The 22,779-nt window shown below is 41.0% G+C and overlaps 1 protein-coding gene across 1 annotated transcript; it reads left to right on the top strand.

Moving 5' to 3' along the window:
- The first annotated feature begins 13,103 nt into the window (after positions 1-13,103).
- Positions 13,104-20,531, top strand: LOC143279947 (MAP kinase-interacting serine/threonine-protein kinase 1-like). The gene is made up of 7 exons (XM_076584304.1): positions 13,104-13,376; positions 14,132-14,321; positions 14,686-14,783; positions 15,146-15,404; positions 15,784-16,036; positions 16,413-16,712; positions 17,097-20,531. Exons 1-7 carry the CDS (start codon positions 13,368-13,370, stop codon positions 17,497-17,499), a joined length of 1,512 nt encoding a protein of 503 aa, XP_076440419.1. The 5' UTR covers positions 13,104-13,367; the 3' UTR covers positions 17,500-20,531.
- The last annotated feature ends 2,248 nt before the right edge of the window (positions 20,532-22,779 follow it).

Raw genomic sequence — 22,779 nt, 5'->3', positions numbered from 1 at the left:
TGCAGGTATACCTACTGACAAACACATTCACATTCTGATGAATATGATGTACATGACAAACACACTCACATTCTGATGAATATGATGTACATGACAAACACACTCACATTCTGATGAATATGATGTACATGACAAACACATTCACATTCTGATGAATATGATGTACATGACAAACACATTCACATTCTGATGAATGTTATGTACATGACAAACACACTCACATTCTGATGAATATGATGTACATGACAAACACACTCACATTCTGATGAATATGATGTACATGACAAACACACTCACATTCTGATGAATATGATGTACATGACAAACACACTCACATTCTGATGAATATGATGCCCATGACAAACACACTCACATTCTGATGAATGTTATGTACATGACAAACACATTCACATTCTGATGAATATGATGTACATGACAAACACATTCACATTCTGATGAATATGATGTACATGACAAACACATTCACATTCTGATGAATGTTATGTACATGACAAACACACTCACATTCTGATGAATATGATGTACATGACAAACACACTCACATTCTGATGAATATGATGTACGTGACAAACACACTCACATTCTGATGAATATGATGCCCATGACAAACACACTCACATTCTGATGAATATGATGTACGTGACAAACACATTCACATTCTGATGAATATGATGTACATGACAAACACACTCACATTCTGATGAATATGATGTGCATGACAAACACATTCACATTCTGATGAATATGATGTGCATGACAAACACATTCACATTCTGATGAATATGATGTACATGACAAACACATTCACATTCTGATGAATATGATGTACATGACAAACACATTCACATTCTGATGAATATGATGTACATGACAAACACACTCACATTCTGATGAATATGATGTACATGACAAACACACTCACATTCTGATGAATATGATGTACATGACAAACACATTCACATTCTGATGAATATGATGTGCATGACAAACACATTCACATTCTGATGCATATGATGTACATGACAAACACACTCACATTCTGATGAATATGATGTACATGACAAACACACTCACATTCTGATAAATGTTATGTACATGAAGCAACCCCCCCCCACCCCCACCCCTCCCCCCCCCCCCCACAAAAAAAACAACAAAAAAACAACAACAACAAAAAACAAACAACAAACAAAACAAATCTTTAAAAAAAGAACAGAAAAAAGGACCTGAAAGCTTAGCATAAACAATTTTTGTGGACAGAATATAATCCCCCCCCTGACAGACCTAAAAATCCCTACAACAATGAAACGGGACGTCGAGCAGAAGAGCGTAACAGAGAGAAACTGTGTTTTCCATCGTTCATGCCCCCCCAACCCCCCCCCCCCCCCCCCCCCCCCCCCCCCCAGCCCCCCCTCTCCCCCTCCGGGTCACCTTCCCCTATTCACTAAAACCTGCATGCAGCAATGAAACATTTTGTGCAAGGATGTTAAAGCAATTACACAGCCATTACTGTCACAGCTAACACATCAACCGGGGGTGGTGGTGGGGGTGTGGAGGAGGGTGGGGGGATGGGGGGGGGGAGGGGAATCTACACCATAAAATAACAGTTACGTATTTCACTTAATTTGGCTTGCATTGCATAAGCAGAAACCACGCCCCTCGCTCCAAGAACAATGGCCTTAAAGAAATGGTGGACAGGGGAAGGGGAAAGAAGGGGGGGTTGGGGGGGGGGGTCATGGACAAAGTACGTTGACCCGTGAGGAGAAGGAAGAAACATATGATATATTTCAATAAACGACAGAGAATTTTTATTTTTTTATTTCATCTGTCATACGAGCTAGTCATAGACTAACATACACACGTGTATTATTTTCATCAAATGCATGATTGTGCTTCAGTTTCTATTTCTATTTATATGATAGTCAGTCGTGTCCGACTATGACCATCAGAACAGCAGAGGAGGCAACTGCTGTTCCGACTATTTGGGCGAGAATTTGATTATAGTGGAGAGTGTCTTGCCCAAGTTACATCCCCACTCTCTCGGCCAAGAGGGTTTTAGGACAGTCGGCGTTGGGATGGTTCCCAAAGGCCAACTAGCCCACAAGGCTGCAACACTAAGAGCCAGTGCAATTTTGCCTCCTAGTTTGAGAGTCATAGTCCTTCACAAAAGATTAAGCTGTAAATGGTTTCCCATTGACTGGAGAAACCATTCATAATACAGCTCTCACTTTGCTGTTGGCCCAAATGTAAACTTCAGTTTCTATAAACACTATGTATAGAACTTAAATTGTTCCTTTAATTCACAAATAGCTTTATGTTCGGATTTAAAGTTCAAGGAATATGAAATCAAACTATAATTATGCACTATACAGCAGATGAAAAGTTAAAATGAAAACCTAAGCAAAATATAAAAACAAGGTGCAGGCTGCATTTGTATTTTTGTGTGTGCATATGTGTGTGTGTGTGTGTGTGTGTGTGTGTGTGTGTGTGTGTGTGTGCATGCATACGCATGTCTGTGAGTGTGCATGCATTTGAGTATGAGCATGCGTGCGAGTCATCTGTTTAATTGGTGTGTCAGTGCGTGCGTGCGTGTGTGTGTGTGTGTGTGTGTGTGTGTGTGTTCAGTGCATCGCTTGATCGATTTGAAGTACTTCATAACCTCTCTCTCTCTCTCTCTCTCTCTCTCTCTCTCTCTCGTATTTCATTTCATTTTTTGTTTTTGTTTTAGTGAAATCCACCTGTATGTAGAGCTAAACTGATCACAGGTCAATGTCTGATGATGAACTCCAGTCTCTCTTGTCACGCTGTCTTGTTACCTCTCGGCATATGCATACTTACAAATATCCCTGACCCATCCATACCGCTCCATCTGTCGCCAAGGAGGATAAAAATTTCAGTCTTTGCCTGGGAACTGGAAAACCCCGGACCAACTGCAGTGAATTGTGTTTTTACTTAGTATCTCACAAACATGTGAACATATAAGCGTACTGACTATTTTGTTGTTGTAATTGTGTCAGGTTCTCATTTTAAATAATGTTACTTAACCTGGCATGTTTTGCCCCCCCCCCCCCCCCCGCCCCCCCACCCCCCACACCAACCCCTCCTCACCACACACTTCTCAAATGATTAAACGAATAATCAAAGAAATAATAAATGAATAATCAAAGAAATGATAAACAAATAGATAAATAAATAAACAGATAAATAGATAAACAGATAAATACATGAATGAATGAATAAATGAAGAGAATAAACTCATTGATTACAAATGCAGTTGACTGTTGTTTTGTTGACACAACCACCATTATTTAAATGCACTTCAGTTCCCTCGCTCGTTTTACGCCCAGATTACATCCCAACTTCGCGCAAACCTTCTAGAACCACCACTGACACACCCTGAACAGCCGCGGCCACCCTGCATAACACCACACAAGCCTCTCTACCCGACCCACCCACCCCTGTCAACCACTTCCATTTTTAGCCACCAACAGCTGACGATTGCCAGTCACACTAATCACCGGGTACCCGAAACATGGTAGAGAAAACCTCCTTCCCACCAATCACAACGCTCCCTCCAAGTCAGTCAACTGCGCGGGAAAAAAAAAAAAAAAAATCTGAACCAATCAATACGCCGGGAAAAGTAATGACCCGGGACACTCGCTTCAAGGACAAGCGGGGTTGACCGTAACGCAACCAATCACAGCGCCTCAGGAGTTACCATGCTAACAGCTGGGAAATCATGTCTAAAAATAGCACGGGCTCAGCTGACGGGCTTGGCACAAAGAGCGGGGGGGGGGGGGGGAAATCGATGACGGGCTTTCATTGCAACAGCTCCTGAAAAAGAAAAAGAAAAAAGTTCGCTGATTCACAGCGCCGCTTTTAATCAGCAGTGAAAGAGAACGTAAAAAGGTGTCATGCAGTTAAAACTGCAAGTTAAAAACTAAACTCTCTCTCTCTCTCTCTCTCTCTCTCTCTCTCTCTCTCTGGCGCTAACTTAAGAGAAAGAAGAGGAGGACATATTTTGTTTTATGTGCCGTCACACATGAAGGTGATCGTAGCTTAATTACTTCGAACACCAATGGAATACCTTACTGATATTCTCTTTCTCTCTGTGGCTCGACTTGAGGGCCAGACAGACAGACAGACAGACAGACATGAAGCCACAGGCTGGGAACGGGAGTGCAAACGTGATTGATAAGAGAGACTGACAAAAAGAGAGATGAGAGAAGAGGGTGAGTATAAGTGGGTGTGTGGGGGACAAAGGCATTAAAAAGAACTGTCAGACAAAGACTGAGATGGGGACACTGAGTTGCACACACTCACACACACACACACACACACACACACACACACACACATACACATATATATCAAAAGTTGTGCAACAGGCTATGTCCCATCTGGTCTCACAATTACCGTACCAAGTGTTGGACAGCAACACCTCTCCTGCACCACGCCAAACTACTGACCTGTAGACTTCACCCAGAGGCACAATCTGTGGGATGTTCCTACGATCTTAAGAAAAGATGGGCAAACCACAAAAGCGACTGCCGTGCAAACAGGAAAGGCACCAAGTGTTCGGTCGCTGCCCATGTTTCTTCCACCCCTCACCCTTCTGACGACAACCTCAGCTTTTTACAGGTGACAGCGTTGGAGCAGGTCAACAAAGTGGAGGAGCTGAAAAGAAGAGAACTGTTCTGGATGTGTAACCTTGGGACAGTTTTTGTTGGACTGAACTTGAGAAGCGACATCCATGGGTTTTCATTGTGAACTCTGATTCGTGGAGTTGTCAGTCTGGTTTGTCGTGGTGGTGGTTACACACGATCACTGAGATATAGAAAGAGAGAGTGAGAGTGAAAAAGAGTGACGTGTACATAGACAATTGAAGGAACATTTAGAACATGATAACTTTACGTAGTAGAAGACGTCATGTAAGGTCAGAAAGATGACGTTAAAAAATATCATTACGTCACCTGTTATAAATGTAGTCTGTGACCAAAAATGTATTCAGACTACAGTCACGAAAGGAAGCACAGCGTAGCTCTGTCATGCATAGTCTCACATGTGAACACACATGTGAAGAAATATACGTATTTCAGCGTGTGTGTGTGTGTGTGTGTGTGTGTGTGTGTGTGTGTGTAAAATTCGTATATTTCCTCTGGATGTGTAACCTTGGGACAAGTTTTGTTGGACTGAACTTGAGAAGCGACATCCATGGGTTTTCATTGTGAACTCTGATTTGAAATACGTATATTTCTTCACATGTGTGAAAACCCATGGATGTCGCTTCTCAAGTTCAGTCCAACAAAAACTGTCCCAAGGTTACACATCCAGAACAGTTCTCTTCTTTTCAGCTTGTCTGTTCTGTCCTATATTGTTCAGTGTTCTGTGAGCATTGTCTGTTCTGCTCTGTTTGTTCTTTTTTTGTTTGTTTGTTTTTCTCAAGGCCTGACTAAGCGCGTTGGGTTACGCTGCTGGTCAGGCATCTGCTTGGCATGTGTGGTGTAGCGTATATGGATTTATCCGAACGCAGTGACGCCTCCTTGAGCTACTGAAACTGAAACTGTGACCAAGCTGCTGGGTGGCAGCGAAAATTCAGATTTTGTTTGTTTGTTTGTTTAACAAAATAGGTGTTGTTTTTCAACTTTGTTTTATCTTTCAACTTTGTTTTATCTATTATATATATATATATATATGCCGCGCCCATGCAAACACAGCTCATACAGATATAAGTACAAAGAGAGAGAGACAGTCACACACACGGTCACACACACACACACACACACACACACACACATATCATAAAGTACCGCGCCCGTGCAAACACACACACACACACACACACACACACACACACACACACACACATAACACACACACACACACACACTAGTACGCACACACACATACACACAAACACACAAAGACACACACACAAACACACACACACACAAACACATGCACACACACACACACACACACACACACACAAACACAACACACACACACACACACACACACACACACACACACACACGCTGAAATACGTATATTTCTTCACATGTGTGTTCACACGTGACACTCTGTGACAGAGCTACGCTGTGCTTCCTTTCATCTGTGCTTCCTTCCATGATCTGTCCTGGACGGGCGCACGGGTTAAAGTGTTGGATTTTCAATCTGAGGGTCCCGGGTTCCATTCCCGGTCACGCTTCCTGCTGGGGCCTGAGCCTACATCGTGTGTGTACACACGCAGAAGATTAAATACGTACATAAAAGATACTGTAATCCATGTCAGAATTCGGTGAATTGTGGATGGAAACAAAGAACATACCCGGCATGCACCCTCCGTCCCCCACCCCACCGAAAACGGAGTATGGCTGCCTACATGGCGGGGTAAAAAAAACGGGTCATCAGTGCTTGTAAAATCCCACTCGTGTACACGAGTGAACATGGGTGTCGCAGCCCATGAACGAAGAAGAAGAAGAAGACGATGTTATGTCCTCGCGTCAACCATTTCCAGAGATTCAGACACTGGCAGTGTTGGACGATCGGGAAAATTCGAGCAACTCTCTCTCTCTCTCTCTCTCTCTCTCTCTCTCTCTCTCTCATAACACGTACAGTGGAAAACACTTGACTGTGTGACTGTGTGAAGACCAAGTCTTCTTTTTTGAGCCCACAGCAAAACCCCACTGTGGCTAGGACCCAGACAGGATCAGAACCTGAACAACAACAAACAACCCCCCCACCCCCACCTACCACCCACCCCCCACCCCCAAAAACAACAACAACAACAAACGAACAACAACAACAACAAAAAAACAAAACAAAACAAAAAGCCCACCACCACAACAAACAAACAAACAAAAACAAAACCACGCACAGTGATGTGCCTCTCGCTACTAGCGAGGGTTCGACCCTAAGACCTGCAAGTCCTTAGACCTGAGAGGGAAGGACTGAGCCAGGCACACGGCATCGGTTATATAATTTAATGCTAACAAGATGCTGGGTTCAGTTCAAAAGTCATTCCACCGTGAAGGGCTATCACAGTGTTCTGACTGTCCACCTTTTCTGCCCCTCCCTCCCTCCCTACCCCCGTTCGTCAGTGAAAGCCACGTGCCACGTGATGGATGACCTGTGAAGCAGTGTGCTGTGCTACGTGACCTTGCTGTTTTGTCAGAAAAAGATGAACGACTGGACGTTTTACCCCCCCAGCCCCCCCACCCCCACCCCCTCCACCCCCCACCCCTGCATCCCACCCCACCCACTACCCCTGTAACGTTACGCTGATAGTTTTCTTCTCTTTTTACCCCAGGTTTAAGCCTAGGCTCAGTCTCACCTGGCTGGTAAAGTCACACACACACACACACACACACACACACACACACACAAACACGTCGGCATTTACTACAAAAAAAAGAAGAAGAAAAAAAAGAAAGAAAAAAAAAGGAGTCAGCTTGTGTATGTGTGTGTGTGTGTGTGTGTGTGTGTGTGTGTGTGTGCGTACGCGCGGTCGTGTCAGTGCGTGCATCAGTACGTATAAACATGTGCGTGCGTGCATGAGTGGGAATTTGATTAAAAAAAACACAAAAAAACACAAAAAAACAACAACTGTTTTCTTTAGCACCAAACTTTCCGCATGAAGAGAAACCTCACACGTGGTCAGGCTAATGTTATGGTACGTTCATCTCATTTGACTAAGTGAGACTGAGACAAAGAAACAGACTCTGAGAAAGAGGCAGACAGACAGATACACACAAAGAGATAGAGAGAGAGAGCAACAGATAAGAACTGAGCAATACTTCCACAGCATCTTTTGATGGTTGTCAGCCTGTCTTTTGTTGCAAAAAAAAAAACACCCTGTCTTTTGTTGCAAATCTAAATCTAGTTAGAGTACATCGCAGGTATCTGTTCACGCTACACAAAAGGTATCTCCTCACTGTATGATTAAACATATACATTCTACACATACTAAACCTTTCACTTGAACGAAGAGAGAGAGAGGGAGAGAGAGAGAGGGATATTTCATTTCAAATCACCCACTACACAGCTGACCGTACGACACAGACTCAGTCAGAGACCGGGAGGGAGAACGTCGTGTTTCCAACCTTAATGACTCACTCACCTGCTTTCCTCCGGGGGTGGGGGGAAGTACTTTTACATGAACCCGTATTTTGGACAGGTACAAACACTGTTCGACTCATCGGAGGTCAGCTGCCTGCAACAGGTGGTGTGTCCCACAGCCATTGGGATCAATATTTAGATCAGTTTCTTTTTCACGTGAGCGGCTTTCCCCTCCCTGGCTCAGTCCTTGCTCGTGCAACGTAGATAAATGTACACGTGCATACCTGTTCTCTGAATCACATGAAGCTTTCATAATGACTGCATGGTGTTTTCCAAAGGTGACTGGACACTTGACAAATGAAAAACGAACAAACAAAAAAGTAAATAAATAAATAAATAAAAGGTTGTGGGGTTGGAGTGGGTGTGGAATAACACCCCACAAAGACTTTGCCACTTAGTCTCTCTTCCTTCCTCAGTCTCCCTCAGTGGCACTGACATTCCTCTTTCCTCTTCCTAATCTTGGTGTCATACTCGACCAGTCTCTTTCCTATCAGCAGCATGTTGCAAATAATATGCAAACTGTGTTACTTTGAAATTCGCAGAACTGCAATAATTCGTCATCTCCTGAGTGAAGATGCAACCAAAACTCTCCTCTGTGTCTTTGTGCTGTCCCGCCTGGATGATTGTAATTCCCTACTTGTCGGTTCACCCAGCTACCTCATTGCTAGGCTTCAGAAAGTCCAGAACTATGCTGCTCGTCTTGTCTTTCGTTCATCTAAATTTGGTCACGTCCCTCCTCTCCTTCATGCTTTACTCTGGCTCCCAGTACAAGAAAGAATTATTTACAAAGTCTTTTCTCTTTGTTTCAAGTCCATTGAGGCTTCTGGTCCACAGTACCTATCTGATTTCATTCATCCTTACACACCCTCACGCCAACTCCGCTCTTCTTCTGACACCTGTATGCTTAGGATCCCCCCTGCTCGAACCAAAACGGATGGCCAACGCAGTTTTTCATACTAAACCCCCTTTATTTAGAATCAACTTCGTCAGCCTATCCGTCACTCATGTTCGCTGCAATCTTTCAAATCCAGTCTCAAGACCCACCTTTGATGAATAATTCTTAATAATGTTTGGTATCTTGTGTTCAAGTTTTCCTTTTTGATATTTACATAAACTATGTGTTCTATTTGTAAACGCCTAGGGCTTATTTTCAAGATTAGGCGTAAATGCTCAGAATAATAATAATAATAATAATAATAATAATTTGGTGCATGCGTGACCATTGTGTTGCTATTAAAAGTCATGTTTGTTCTGATTCATCTTTGTGGTAAAAAGAAAAATAAGAAAAAAAACATTGGGAAACACTACATAATAATACATGACCATATAGTGTATGCGCACGACCATTGTACGTATTTGACATTAAAAGTCATATTTGTTCGGATTCCGCCGTTTGCATTATCAGTTGTTTGTTGTGTTTTGTTTTTAAAGATGTGTTTGAAGAAAACAGTTCCGTGACATGATACAATAACAACTGAATAATACAAAATATAAAGCTACCCAGAGCCTAGATGTTGTGAATTTAAGAGATGGTGTATTTATGCCGGATTTCAACAGATTTTCTTCCGACCGGAACGTTGGGATGGTATTTCCCCGCCACTGGTTTTTTTCTTCCTCGAATTAATATTCGAAACCATTGTTGATGTAAAGTTGAATGAAAACAAAGATGACTGCATGACTTCTTCAACAAACGTGTACACATTATCAATGCTTTTTGTTGTTGTTGTTTTTCTCGGTTTTTGACTCAGACATTCTGCACTCAATATTACAGAGCAAAACCTTACCCACGTCACATCAGTGTACGCATGTACACGCACACACACACACGAGTGAAAAGACGTTCAGTAAAAGTAAGAAAGAAATCAAAAGCGCGCACACACACTCCACTCAATCTTTCTTCGCAGTCCCGCTCTATTTCTTTGTCCGATCACGTATTTGACTCAAGATGACCGGCTGAGTAAAACCTTGAGCTGTAAGTGACAATCTCTACCCACCCGTACCATGGAAAACTGTCAGTCCACAAAGCACGTGTTCTATCCCACTGGTGAAAACCTTGAGCTGTTGTTGAGTAATCTCTACCCCCCCGCCCCAAAGCAAAATTATCAGTCCACAATGCGTCTTATTCTATTTGATTGCCAAAGTGTGGCTGTTTATGATGGTCACATGACAGAGTGTGAGTAAAGGAAACGGAAATCACCTAAATGAACGGCTGTCAGAGTGTATAAAAGCTGGAAACTGGGGGTGTTCTTTGTACAGACTGTTGCTGTCAGTCCACGCTGACTTGTAACTGAGACTGTCACCCGGCCTTCTTTCTTACCCGCTGACACAAAGAATTCATTGACTCGAGCGGTCTTCCAACGGGCCGAGTCTCTACTGACATGCCGGTATGTAGCATCTTTACTAAGTTGTATTTGTATTTCTTTTTAGCACAACAGTTTTCTCCTCAAGAAATTCGGGCTGCTTTCCCCGGGGAAAAGCGCGTTGCTACACTACAGTAGGATTTTTTTTTTTTTAATCAGTCCTCTAATTTGTCTTTAACGTTCGCAGTTTCACTCTCATCCGTTCCCTACTCTCAAATCTTTCTTTCTTTCAGCTCAGTTTACTTTCCGAAGTTTGAAAAATGTATTTCATTAAGTGAAGTTGTTTCAAAATCACCGTCTAATGAATACCGGCTGAGACAAGATGATAAACTTATATTGCGAGATGAACAGGTCGAAGATTTTTTTTCCCCCCGTGAAGCACTGTAGAGAGGACAAAGGTTTCAGTCATGTATGGCAAACAGCACGCTAGCTGTGTGTAGTATTGGAGGAAAAACAGAACTGAAATATTGCTGGTCTGTGAAAGTTAACACACACAAAAAAATCACTGAGTAACAAATAGTAAAGAGTGTTAACTCTCTCCATTCACAAGGTACACAACTTCAAGTCAGTGCTGCTTGTGCTACCGATCCTGTGTGCCAGTTTAAAAAAAAAATAAATAAAAAAAAGGAAGCGCCGGGCCGGTCCTTATACCGATCATTTGACATGTGCACACAGAAGCAAAGACAGAAGAAAGGTGCAAACACAAATTAGCTTTTATTCAAGACTGGCATAGCCTCTTTAATCCTGAACAAGCCACACAGAACACATGGACGATACAGAACAAACACATGGTTGCCTCGGTGTTTTTTTGAGGAAGTGTCTGGGTTTGTTCCAATGTACCTTTTATTTACCCGGCTGTGTGCAAGCTGAATCGGTTGCGTAAGCAGCACTGACTTTGTTAATCATTTCATCTCCTGGCCTCATTATTTGTTAATTTCCAATTTCCAACTTAACTGAATGTTAAGTTGTTGGTGAGAGGTATTTTAGCGGGCGCGTGTGTATGTGTGTGTCTGCCGGCATCGTCGTATAATGGCGGCAAAGGGGGTCCCGAGAAGTTATGATCTCAGCCGGATACACGTGGCCCATCATGCGCACAAAGCGATAAAGTGGATCCACGTTAGCTCAGAGGTATCGCGACCACCGTTTGTGTCACTTTTGTGTTCTGTATCAGTCGTTGCAGAGAGAGAGAGAGAGAGAATGTGACGAGACGTGCATGAAAATTGAGAGCCATAAACTAAACTCCAAATTTCACTCCCTGCTGGAGTCTGCACTAGTGGGTCACGGTAAGTATGTTAGATAAACGTAATTTTAGGAGAAAAAAAATTTCCATCTCACTGGAAGCAAGACTGACTGAAATCGAATGGTCAGGCTATGGCGAAATCGACACATGTATAAATAGGACTTAAACTATAAACTACGTTTCAAAAGCGTTAAAAAAAAAGGGGGAAAAAAGAAAGAAGTTCTGATGCATACTAGTAACACTGACATCGGCATAATATGAATAATTCGAGTGAATTAAGTATATTGTATCAGTTTCAGTTTCAGTTTCAGTAGATCAAGGAGGCGTCACTGCGTTCGGACAAATCCATATACGCTACACCACATCTGCCAAGCAGATGCCTGACCAGCAGCGTAACCCAACGCGCTTAGTCAGGCCTTGAGAAAAAAAAAAGAAAAAAAAGGTGAATAAATGATAGATAAGCTTACACAAATAAATAAATAATAACTATAATGTAAAAAAAAAGAAAAGAAAAAAAAAAGGGTAAAACATGAAGACACACATTCACATATGCACCCACACATGCATAACAGATATGCACCGAACATGCAGTTTCACAGACATATTGTATCAAATGTCAGGCAGTACACACACACACACACACATAAGTCAGTGTTTGGATGGGAAAGGGCGGGATGGCAGCAGAAATTTGTCAAGTTTTGAAGGACAGACTGACACATTCACGTCGTGAACCAAGTGGGAGATTCATATGAGGTATGAGGTGCTGATGATAGGACTGAAGAACACACATGCACTGACACCGCATCTAACGATCGCAACGGAACCTCGATCGAATGTCTGTTATTTCACAATGGTCACTCCTGTGATCCAAGAACAATAATCTTCAAGATCTTCATCGCCGTCAACATAATTATCATTGATATTTGATATGAACACCACCGAAATCTGCATGGGGACACGCATGAAAAGCCCGACCGACTTTGACTCCTTTGTTCCGTTAGTCGTTTGGGTCACATCGCGCGAGGCTATTTTTATCTTCCCAGGTCACCGTTTTCGAAAGTTTTATTTTCCATGCCAATTTTCAGTGACTGTGAGACGGCGAGTCAGTCTTCAGCTTGGAGGCGGTTATTGTTTTCGAAATGAAAAGTATTTGTTTGGTCAAGTAGACTGCAAACGATCATGATGAAATAGAACAGAAACAAATAAGAACTATCTGGAACGTGGAACATGTAAACACAGCCAGCCACCTCAACAAAAACACGAAGGCAGAATGCGGCTCGCTGATTGGCCGAAATACCGCGTGACTCAGTTACACGTCGCTGAGAGCTGCCACATCTTCTATAAAAGGGGTCGACACACCAACGGCGGGCGTCAGACAGTTTTGTTGCGATCAGGATGGAAAGGTGAACGTTGGAAAGTTTTATTGGATTTGGCGAAAGCCCGGCTATGGCTGTGGTTGTCAACTGTGAAAAAGAGAAAGTCAAGGAACGGTTTTATTCCAGGAAAGGATTTTGACCACTTCAACTTATCTGACGGAGCGCTTGTATCGGTTTTCTTCGAGTTCCAGCAGAAAAAAATAGTGCTTTGTTTTCCGCACATCAAAATTTGCAGTGAAATTTTTCGTACAAATGAGATCGGTAAGTGCATTCGTTTCTTATGTAATGAAGCTAGTGCATGTTATGATTGTGCAAACTGGAAACAAACGCAAAATGTAGAAAATACTGTGAATTTGCTATAAGCGAACCGACAGTTTCATCCACTTCTGGAAACGACGCGGCGAGTTGCTTGATTGGAGCGGTGTTCATTTTCTATTTTTAGATATGACCCTGGTCTAACCCTGGACATTGTTTACGAGAATGATCCCTATATTGTCAGTTGTAAAAGGGACTTGCTCCAAGTCTCGCAGCTTATAAACGACCCATCTATCAAAATGCTTTCGTGAACTGGGTTTTCATAGTATGAGACTGCAAATCCGTCATTGCGATGAAGTCATCGACAACACGGGTTTTTATTCTGAGACCACGTATGAGTACTTGTTGTTGAGCAAAAAACACAACAGAGTCAGTAGAGAATGAGGGGATGAAGAAAGGCATTCAGATCATAATGACGGTTTAAACTTCTGTAGTTTTGATGTATTTGTTTAGAATTTCCTGTACTGGCTGTAGTTTCAACTAGTAAGGTTTTAACTTCTGTAGTTTTGATGTATTAGAATTTCCTGCAGTTTCAACTAGCATTTTGTGTGTGTGTTGTGTGTGTGTTTTATTTGGGGGGGCTACCTCTATGATTGGTTGTGTACCTGTAATTCTCACATTTCTTTTTTCAGATTAATTGATTGTAAATGTTGTTGTGATGTAATTGAAAACTTGCTGACCTGGAGATTGGTGTTTTGCAGATTGCCGAAATGGTTTTTACACAGACATCAGCGGCCCGCCCGACCACCCTGAATTTAGATAACGCAAGGCCCGTGGACATGGATTCCGTCTTCCCAGATATGGATAACAGCAACCTTCACACAACTCCAGTGTCAAGAAATACTAGGAAAAAGAAGCGGCGGGTTGATATTCCCGTAAAAAGATTTTTAGGTGAGATTGGATTGTGTTCTGCTATTCAGTTGTTGAAATGGAAGCAAAACATGGTGCATGTGTAATGGTACACCATCTGATTCAGCTTCATTGATCAATTTTATGGTGTCACTGTGTTGTATGTGTGAGGAGGTGATATGTGTTTTGTATCTTTAGGAAGGAGGAAAATGCTTGCTAATATAACTTGTATGTTGAATTATATTTTATAACTGTTTCAAGGCCATACAGATTTTACTTAAACAGAAAAAATTGCACTGAAAGAAACAATGAAGTTTATTGTTGGTTTATGGTAGTTTACTTTAATTCATTCATTAATATGTTTAATTATCTTGTAAACTCATAAATTGTAATTGTGTGTTTTCAGATTTATACGAAGCAACGGGTGAGTTCTTGGGAAATGGATCGTACGCGTCGGTTCAAACATACAGAAACAACGCCACCGGAAAGGAGTATGCTGTGAAGGTGAGCAGCTGTAACAGTATCATTATTATAAGCTAAAATAAAAAGATAAACTGTTTCATTATTAGTGATATGTCATTATATGTGTCTGTTGCTTATCTAGTATTTTTCAGCTAATCTTGAAGTTTAACAAACTGGAATAAGCCTTGTCACTTGGCATTGTTTTATATAATAATGTCATATGAACATACACTACTGTGATTCAGGGAAGGCCGAAGGGGTTCTGTAAAAGAATTATGGAATTGTTGCTGAATTGAATCGTAATGGATATCTGTTACTAGTGTTAGAGAACAAAAACAACATACCATCAACATTGATTCACAGGCCACTTACCCAGGCATGTGCTTCTGGTTGCTTGTGTGCAGATGATTGAGAAGAGCAACAGCTTATCACGCGGTAAGGTATTCAAGGAGATTGAAATCTTCCACATCTGCCAAGGCAATGAGAACATCCTCAACTTGGTGGAGTACTTTGAAGAGGAAGATAGGTTCTACATCATCTTCGACAAAATGCAGGGAGGCACTTTGTTTGCCAACATCGCACGCCGAGGACACCTGTGTGAAAGGGAGGCCAGTCGTGTTGTTAAGGCGATTGCCGAAGCCTTGGACTTCCTACACAACAAAGGTAGGTGCATTCACTCAGTATGAATTTGAACCTATGTGAATGTTACAGTACTTCGTTCTGCCAGTTAGAAATAGCTTTGGAAGCTTAGTTGTTGTTTTTCTGGAGTGAGTGTGGATGTTTCTTTTGTTATATAGGCATTTGTTAATGTGATTATTCAGAGGTGTAATGTATATGAGAGTGTAACAAAAATTACGTCATACAAGTAGGATATTTATAGTTAAAAGTGAAAAAAGTCCTTGTCAGCAGGCAACTTGGAATGGTTGTACTGGAAGTTGTTTCTTATCCCTTTTCTTTCATTATGTTTGTTTGCTTTTGTTGTGGACATTAATAGTTTTTAGATATTTAAACAGTATTGTAACAAAAACAACTCTTTTAACAGGAATCGCTCATCGGGATCTCAAACCGGAGAACATCCTTTGCGAGCAGCTGGACGAGGTGATCCCCTTGAAGATCTGCGACTTCGACTTGGCCAGTGGGATCAACTGTGACGGAGACGGCACTAAAACCCCAGAGCTGTCTACGCCAGTTGGATCAGCAGAATACATGGCCCCTGAGGTTGTGGATGCTTGGTTGGGAGACTGCTCCTCCTACTACGACAAGAGATGCGACCTCTGGAGCCTAGGCATTATATTGTAAGTATTAACAAAGCTATTGTCCTGGGATGGTTTTGTTTGTAAAAAAAAAAACACCCCAAAAACATATATCGTAGAAACACGCAAAAATCAATACATTCATATTGTGATTAACCTTTTTTTCTTTTCTTTTTTTGTCTTTACAATTTAATCTAATTTGTGATTTTAAAAAAAGTACTCTGCATTATCTACATAAGTATTTAGACATTTTTTAATGGGTACAAACTATTGAAACAGAGCAGTTTGGTCAAAGTACCATTGTTGTAAATTTAGAGTTCAACCTTACCAAAAGTGCCCAGAGAAGTAAGGGGACATTTTGCAGAATCGGTGTCTCCACATAACGGAGTCTAACCTATTGCTTGCCTATGTTGTGCAGGTACATGATGCTGTGTGGCTACCCACCATTCGTTGGCGAGTGCGGGGAGGATTGTGGATGGAACCGAGGGGTAGCCTGCCACGCATGCCAGGAGTTGCTCTTCAGTCATATCCAGGACGGGCACTACTGCTTCCCTTCCTCGGAGTGGAATGCCATCTCCTCGTCGGCAAAAGATCTGATTGGTCACCTCCTCGTTCGTGAGCCCAACTTGCGATATTCTGCTGCCGATGTTCTGAAACACCCCTGGGTCTGCAGTCCACCAACTGCCATGCAGCTTGCCACCCCACAGGTCCTTACCAGGTAGGCATGTCTTCGGAGTGGATGTGATTGCCTGCATACTTGCTCATGTGTGGTATTTGTGAACATTGGACGACAAGAATTTGATTTCTGTATTTGCTTTGTTTTGTAATACACGTTCATATTTCCTGTTAACTATTAGGGCTAAAAAAAAACCCAGGCCATCACAGTGAGAAATGTACATTCTGTAGGAACATAGTCATCATTGTCAAACAATATTTGACCAACCTCATGTTTAGTGTTCTTCCGTGTATATTCCATCATAACAAAAGTCATTACGATCAAAATACTGTTCAGTGGTGGCCAGTTACATGTTTAGTGGTATTGTGATTATCAAAAAAATCATAATGTCTGGTGATGAATCTCATGTTTAGTGCTCCTGTGCAGGAACAACAGCACGAAGAACCTGGAAACTTTTGCCGAGACAGCCGTCTCCATCAACCGCATGATGCAGCAGCAGATCCACATGACTGTCTCCCAAGCCCGCTCCTTCTTCCACTCCCACAGCAGCAGCACCACCAGCCGCGACCGCATGGGCAGCTCTAGCACCGTGGCCCCAGACAGCGCCAGCAGCAGCTGTAGCATTGCCAGTGGAGACGAGCAGGACGACTTCTTAAGTGCAGACATCCTGGAGCACCTGCAGTCGGGACTGCGATTGTCCCCACCAGGGAGCTCCAAGCTGGCCAAGCGGCGTGCAACGATGCACGGCAGTGCATTCACCTCCAGCAGCGGTTCGGGCTCAGGGGACAGTCTTGTGTCCAATTCGGAAGAGGGCAGCTGGAGGTCTTAATTGATGAAACAGGGAGCTCGCATGTCTGGGGAGGGCTGCTGCCGCGTGTCTTGCAGGGATGCAGTCATAGACACCTTGTGGTCAAACATCTTTTTGGACTGTCAAGCAATGAGTGAAAAGAGAACATAGCGAAATTTTTTTACCACACAGAGGTTACACCGTATGGTGTTCATCAGTTAACATCTCTGACAGAAAGATTGCCAGTATTTTAAAGCGCAGGGCATCACAAAAATGTGATGATCATGCTGGCTAGAGATCATTTAGGGTTTATTGTTTGTTTTGAAATAAAACATTTTTGTTTTTAAATAGATGGAACGTCTTAGAAGTTTTTGGTGGTTTTTTTTTTTTTCTAATCAAAATCAAAAACAAGTGAAATTTTCATGATATGGACATTGTTCATACACAAAAGTTTATACCAAAAAAGCGAAACCAAACGTGCACACACACACACACACACACACTCACATACACATACACACACACATATATAAAAGTGAGCACAGTGGTAATATACACATATGTATACACAGACATCGATAGAAATTAATGAAGTGCACAACGAAGTAAGAATTCTTTAAGTTGATAGAAAGAGGGTTATATTGGGATTCAAAAGAAGCCAAACTGGGGACATTGTGGGATTTTTAACCCATGAAATTTTATGTTATTTTATTTTGATTTTGTTACCATTATTTTCTTCTTTTTTTTCTTTTTTTGTTTGAGAAGGAAGATGCAATTGTACAGATATGTGTATACGTATCACAATCATTAAGTGTGCTTCATGTGTGTGAAATGGATGTTTATGATTGTTTTTACTTTTGTACTTTTTCAAATCACAGTTAAAACATTTAACTATGTTTCAACTGATTCGGTTTTGTTCAAGAGAGAAATTTTGTTGTTTTTTTGTTTGTTTTCAGTGTTAGTCAGTGTGGAATACAAGGAGTTGTTTTCTGGTATGTAAGTGATCAGGTAAAAGGTGTGCGTGTGAATTTGAATCCATGTGTGTTTTTGTGATGGTCTTTTTGTTGACAAGTGTTTACTTCAGTATTTTTCTGTGTGTTCATCTCTGTTGGTTAATGTTGGGTCTTATTGTTTCTTTGTTGTTGGATGGTTGAACTTTTCTTGTCTTCAAGTCTACTTGAACATTGCCAGTTCTTGTGGACCCCATTAGTGTTCACATTGTGTGCCTCTGCTGAGTTGGAACTACAAGATGAATGGAGTGACATTTACGGAAAAATCCATATTCCCGAGTGTAAAATCTGCCGTGTCATTTATGAGAATCGTTCTACCATTCCTTCCATTGTCAGGTTCATTGATGCATTTTTTCATTGAGTCATTGACTCGTACCAAGTCATATTGGTCTTGGAGTATCTACAACTTTTTGTGTGTCAGCATGAACAGTTTGTTCCTGCTATAAAACAGTGCAGGCAAATGTTCATTGACAACATAAGTTAATTGTGCTGCTGTTGGCCTCTTATTTATTTTTTTAATTTTTTTATTTAGATTCATGACCCACCCATCAAGCTTGCTCATTGTATATTGTTTTTAACCAAATGTTTGCATTGACAAAAGTGGCGGTTTTGCACATGCAAGTCTTTTATGACAAGAGATGGTCATTCCAATCCCAGTGGCTTTATTGCTGGATTGCTAAGCCTGGGGCCTCTGACCCCGATTCCCCGTTCGGAAGACGTATGGTTGTCCCGTTTTTATGCTCTGACAATTTGATTTGGTTCAGGCTATCATTTTCACTGTTCAGTCTTTTGGTGAGGAATATCAATATTTCATCCTGTTTTTACATTTTTCAATCTTAATGCCTTTCATATCTCTCTCTTTCTCTGTCTCTCCCACCTCCATCTTTCTCTTGAAATTGTGCTTTTACCAATTCCAAACTTGAGAAGAGCATAAGTAACCATACCTTCCTTCCCTAGACAAGTGCAATGTTGACCATTTCTTGTTTGTTGAGGTAGACGAAAAACTGAAAATGTTTGAGCGCTTTTAGTAGAGCCTTCTGTTTCCCATCTCATTCCTTGCCTTTTTTCCTTAAATAATTCCTTCTATAACTCTCTCTCTTGATTTCATTGAGTTAAGATCTGTTCTGACTGGAGCACCTCACAACAGCCCCTTCCCTTCCCTCCCCATCTAACACCCATCATATCCAAGTTGAATTTTACAACAAAGCCATATTTCTCATTGTGGAATTATTATCACTTCATTCCACTAGTCAGCATGAAAGCTGTGTTTGTGCTGCGCACAAAAGCATGGGATGTTTGAATGAGTGCTCGCAGTAAGTGAAGACAAAATGGATTGCGTGAATGAGTTTTGCAAGGAAGGACCAAATTGACTGTTTGAATGGGGAGTATGCAAGTGAAGAGCAGGTGCCAGGTGTGTGTGAATATAGTTATGTGTGTAATCGACCAAAAGGGTTTATAAACATGAATCAAATGGCAAAAGAAAATGTATGTTTATCAGTGAGTGATGTGCTTTTTTTTTTTTTTTTTTTTTTTTTTTACATGCTGTAACTTGGGAGAAAAAGAGAGAGAGAAAAAAATGCAAGTGGTGTGAGGTAGTGAAGAAATGTATCTGCGTGTGTTTGTGTGAATGCATGGCTAGGAAATGGATTGAACTGTCAACAATAATGTGGTATTAACGACAACAGTGAAGGTTGTCAGTGCTGACTGTTGTGCTGAAAAGCTAACTCGGTCCTGCGGCAGAAATGCCACTGGATGTTCCTGTAGTCTTTCCCAGGCACACATCAGTGTCTAAAGAGTTTATAATAACTTTTAGCTGTTCAGAATGGACTGTGATATCTTGTAGTGTACAGGACAAAACCCAGTGTTGGATGATACTTTGTGTTAAGTTTAATTATGTTTAAAAATAATTTCAAAAGAAAAAGAAAAAAAGTCATCATCTAAGTTGAAATATTTTCTTTATTCTTTTGTTTCCATCGGTGAAAACAATAAAAGTGACTTCAATTAATTTTCTTTTTTTTTTCTTTTTTTTCCCTGCTTTTCTTTTTCTTTCTTTTCTTTTTTTTTTTTTTAAATGTATTTGATTGCAGAGTTGGTGAGGTATCTTCTGGTAGTGGTTTTTTTGTTTTGTTTTTTTCTCTTCTGATACAGGAAATTGAGTAAATGAGCAGCTCACTCATATCAAGAGTGGTTCAGTCTAGTTTTGTGTGTTCTGTACAGACAGACCAACCATGGTCCTGGTTGTGTTCACATTGATAACGTGCCTTGTGCTGTCCAAATGAATCTCACATCACAGTGTGCATGCAACAAACACGGTAGTCATCTTTGGCTGCATTCAGCCATTGCAACTTGGCATCGGTTGAAGTCGTGGCCATTTTTGGCAGTGTTTGATAGCATGATGCTGTTTGTTCTTCTTTATGTGGAGAATGGTAATATAATTGTTATACTATAGAAAGTATATTATTGTTGATCTGCAAATTCAGTGTATTTTTCTTGGAAAAAATTCAGACAAGGAAATTGTTTTATGGCACCTTAAAAAAAAAAAAAAAAAAAAAAGTGCAGGGGTAAGGGGAAATGGAAGATTTTGGTTTGTTGCCAACAGGCACAACAAGCGGCCCAGTGTTTAACCATTGTCTTTTCTTTTTAAAGGATTATTTTAAACTTTTTTCTTCTTTTTTTTTTTCAGATGAGGGAGGGGGCGAGGTTTTTTTGTTGTTGTTTTTTTTTCTTCTAAGATTTGTACATTGAAGATGATGATTGCGTGTATGAGTTGGTGACAGGGAGAGATTGATGGTGAATGGTTGTCCTTATGTGGGGCATTTATGGTGCTGCTGTGTTAAAAAGAAGAAGAAAAATGTTTTGCGAGGTGAGTGGGCTAGATAGAAAGAGAAACTGGCTAACATCCTGCCTTCCTTTCTTTTTGTGAACAGCCTTGTGGGAAGTGAGTTTGATGGGAAATGTGTGTGTCAATGTTCCTCAGGGTCTAAGATATGTTTTGACATGGAACTCGGCTGAGAAAGGAAAACAAACAAACAAAAAAAGATGGGGGTTCTGTGCTGAAGTTTACTACTAATAAGCAAGTGATTTTTTTTTTTTTTTTTTTTTTTTTTTTTTTTTTTCATGTTGAAAAGATTTTTTACAGAAATAAATTTTTATTTTCAAGTTGGAAGTGTTTGCCTTCTTTAATTTTGTTCACACTTTGTTTGGTTTGGTTGATCATGGTTGATTGGCCTTGTCTCTCTTCTCTTTGTGTGCTTATTCATGCTTGCACAGAGGCACACATTTGAATACATACACTCACACTCTCACTCACACATACAGAAATGCATCATGCGCTTGTGAGAGGTATGCAAAACATACATTAAAAAAAAATCATGTAAGCTGATCACCCAGTAATACACTAAATTCACACACACAGCAAAGTCATGGCAAGACAAAAACATGTCAAGTTTTATTCCTCAGTATCTAGACCATGCATCAGTCATTGGCGCATACATGAAAGAAAGAAAAAAAAGATGGCTGGATCAAACAACATTCCTCTGCTAAACATGTGTTAATGTATTCTCTTCAAATTAAATACCCTTTGACTCCATGGAGACTCTCAAGACTCCAGCTATGTTTGAAACACATCTGGGACTAATCTAAGAAACAAATCTTAACAAGCCCACATTGATTCAATTGTAATGTTATCTCCAGAGCTAACTCCAAAGTCACACTGGATGGTGACCTTCCACCATCTGTGTGTGGAATGCCCGTATCTGCTGCACCAGGTAAAGTGCTGTGCAAAATGACGCATTGATGTAAAAAGAAAAACGTCCTTGAAAATAGAACCCGACTGAAATGACAAATCAAGGTCACAATGTCAGATTTTCAGAACACACACACACACACACACTGGGCATGGCTGACGTTCATAAAGCAAGAATCCAGGTCAGGGAGATGCTGATCACCACGTACACCCATTAAAAAAAAAAAAAAAAAAAAAAGTGTTCAGTCTGTTCTCACTCCCAACAAACTTGCTGACATACCACATATTGACATGAATTTGAAACTCAGCTCTTCTTGGATCCAATATTAAATCAAATCGAAATGTGATATAGTGATTGGCTTTAGAAGAAAAAAAAAAGAAAAAGAAAAAAGAAGTTTAAAATGTGAAGGTCATGGGTCAAAGGTTGATCGTACAGCATAGCATACTGACAAAAGAGACCTTGAGCTTTGCATCCAGTCTTCAACAAACATCCTTTAGTGTTTTGTCATTGGGAGTTTATTAAAAAAAATTTTAAGAAATCACATGTCAAGTACAGGGGTCAAAGTT

Source organism: Babylonia areolata, chromosome 3, assembly GCF_041734735.1.
Source record: "Babylonia areolata isolate BAREFJ2019XMU chromosome 3, ASM4173473v1, whole genome shotgun sequence".
NCBI lineage: Eukaryota > Metazoa > Mollusca > Gastropoda > Neogastropoda > Buccinidae > Babylonia > Babylonia areolata.
This window is presented reverse-complemented; position numbering and strand designations above follow the sequence as displayed.

Coding starts and splice junctions, on each gene's coding strand:
- LOC143279947 (XM_076584304.1), top strand. Junction 14,322..14,685: donor TCCCGTAAAAAGATTTTTAG/GTGAGATTGGAT, acceptor GTGTGTTTTCAG/ATTTATACGAAGCAACGGGT. Junction 16,713..17,096: donor ACCCCACAGGTCCTTACCAG/GTAGGCATGTCT, acceptor GCTCCTGTGCAG/GAACAACAGCACGAAGAACC.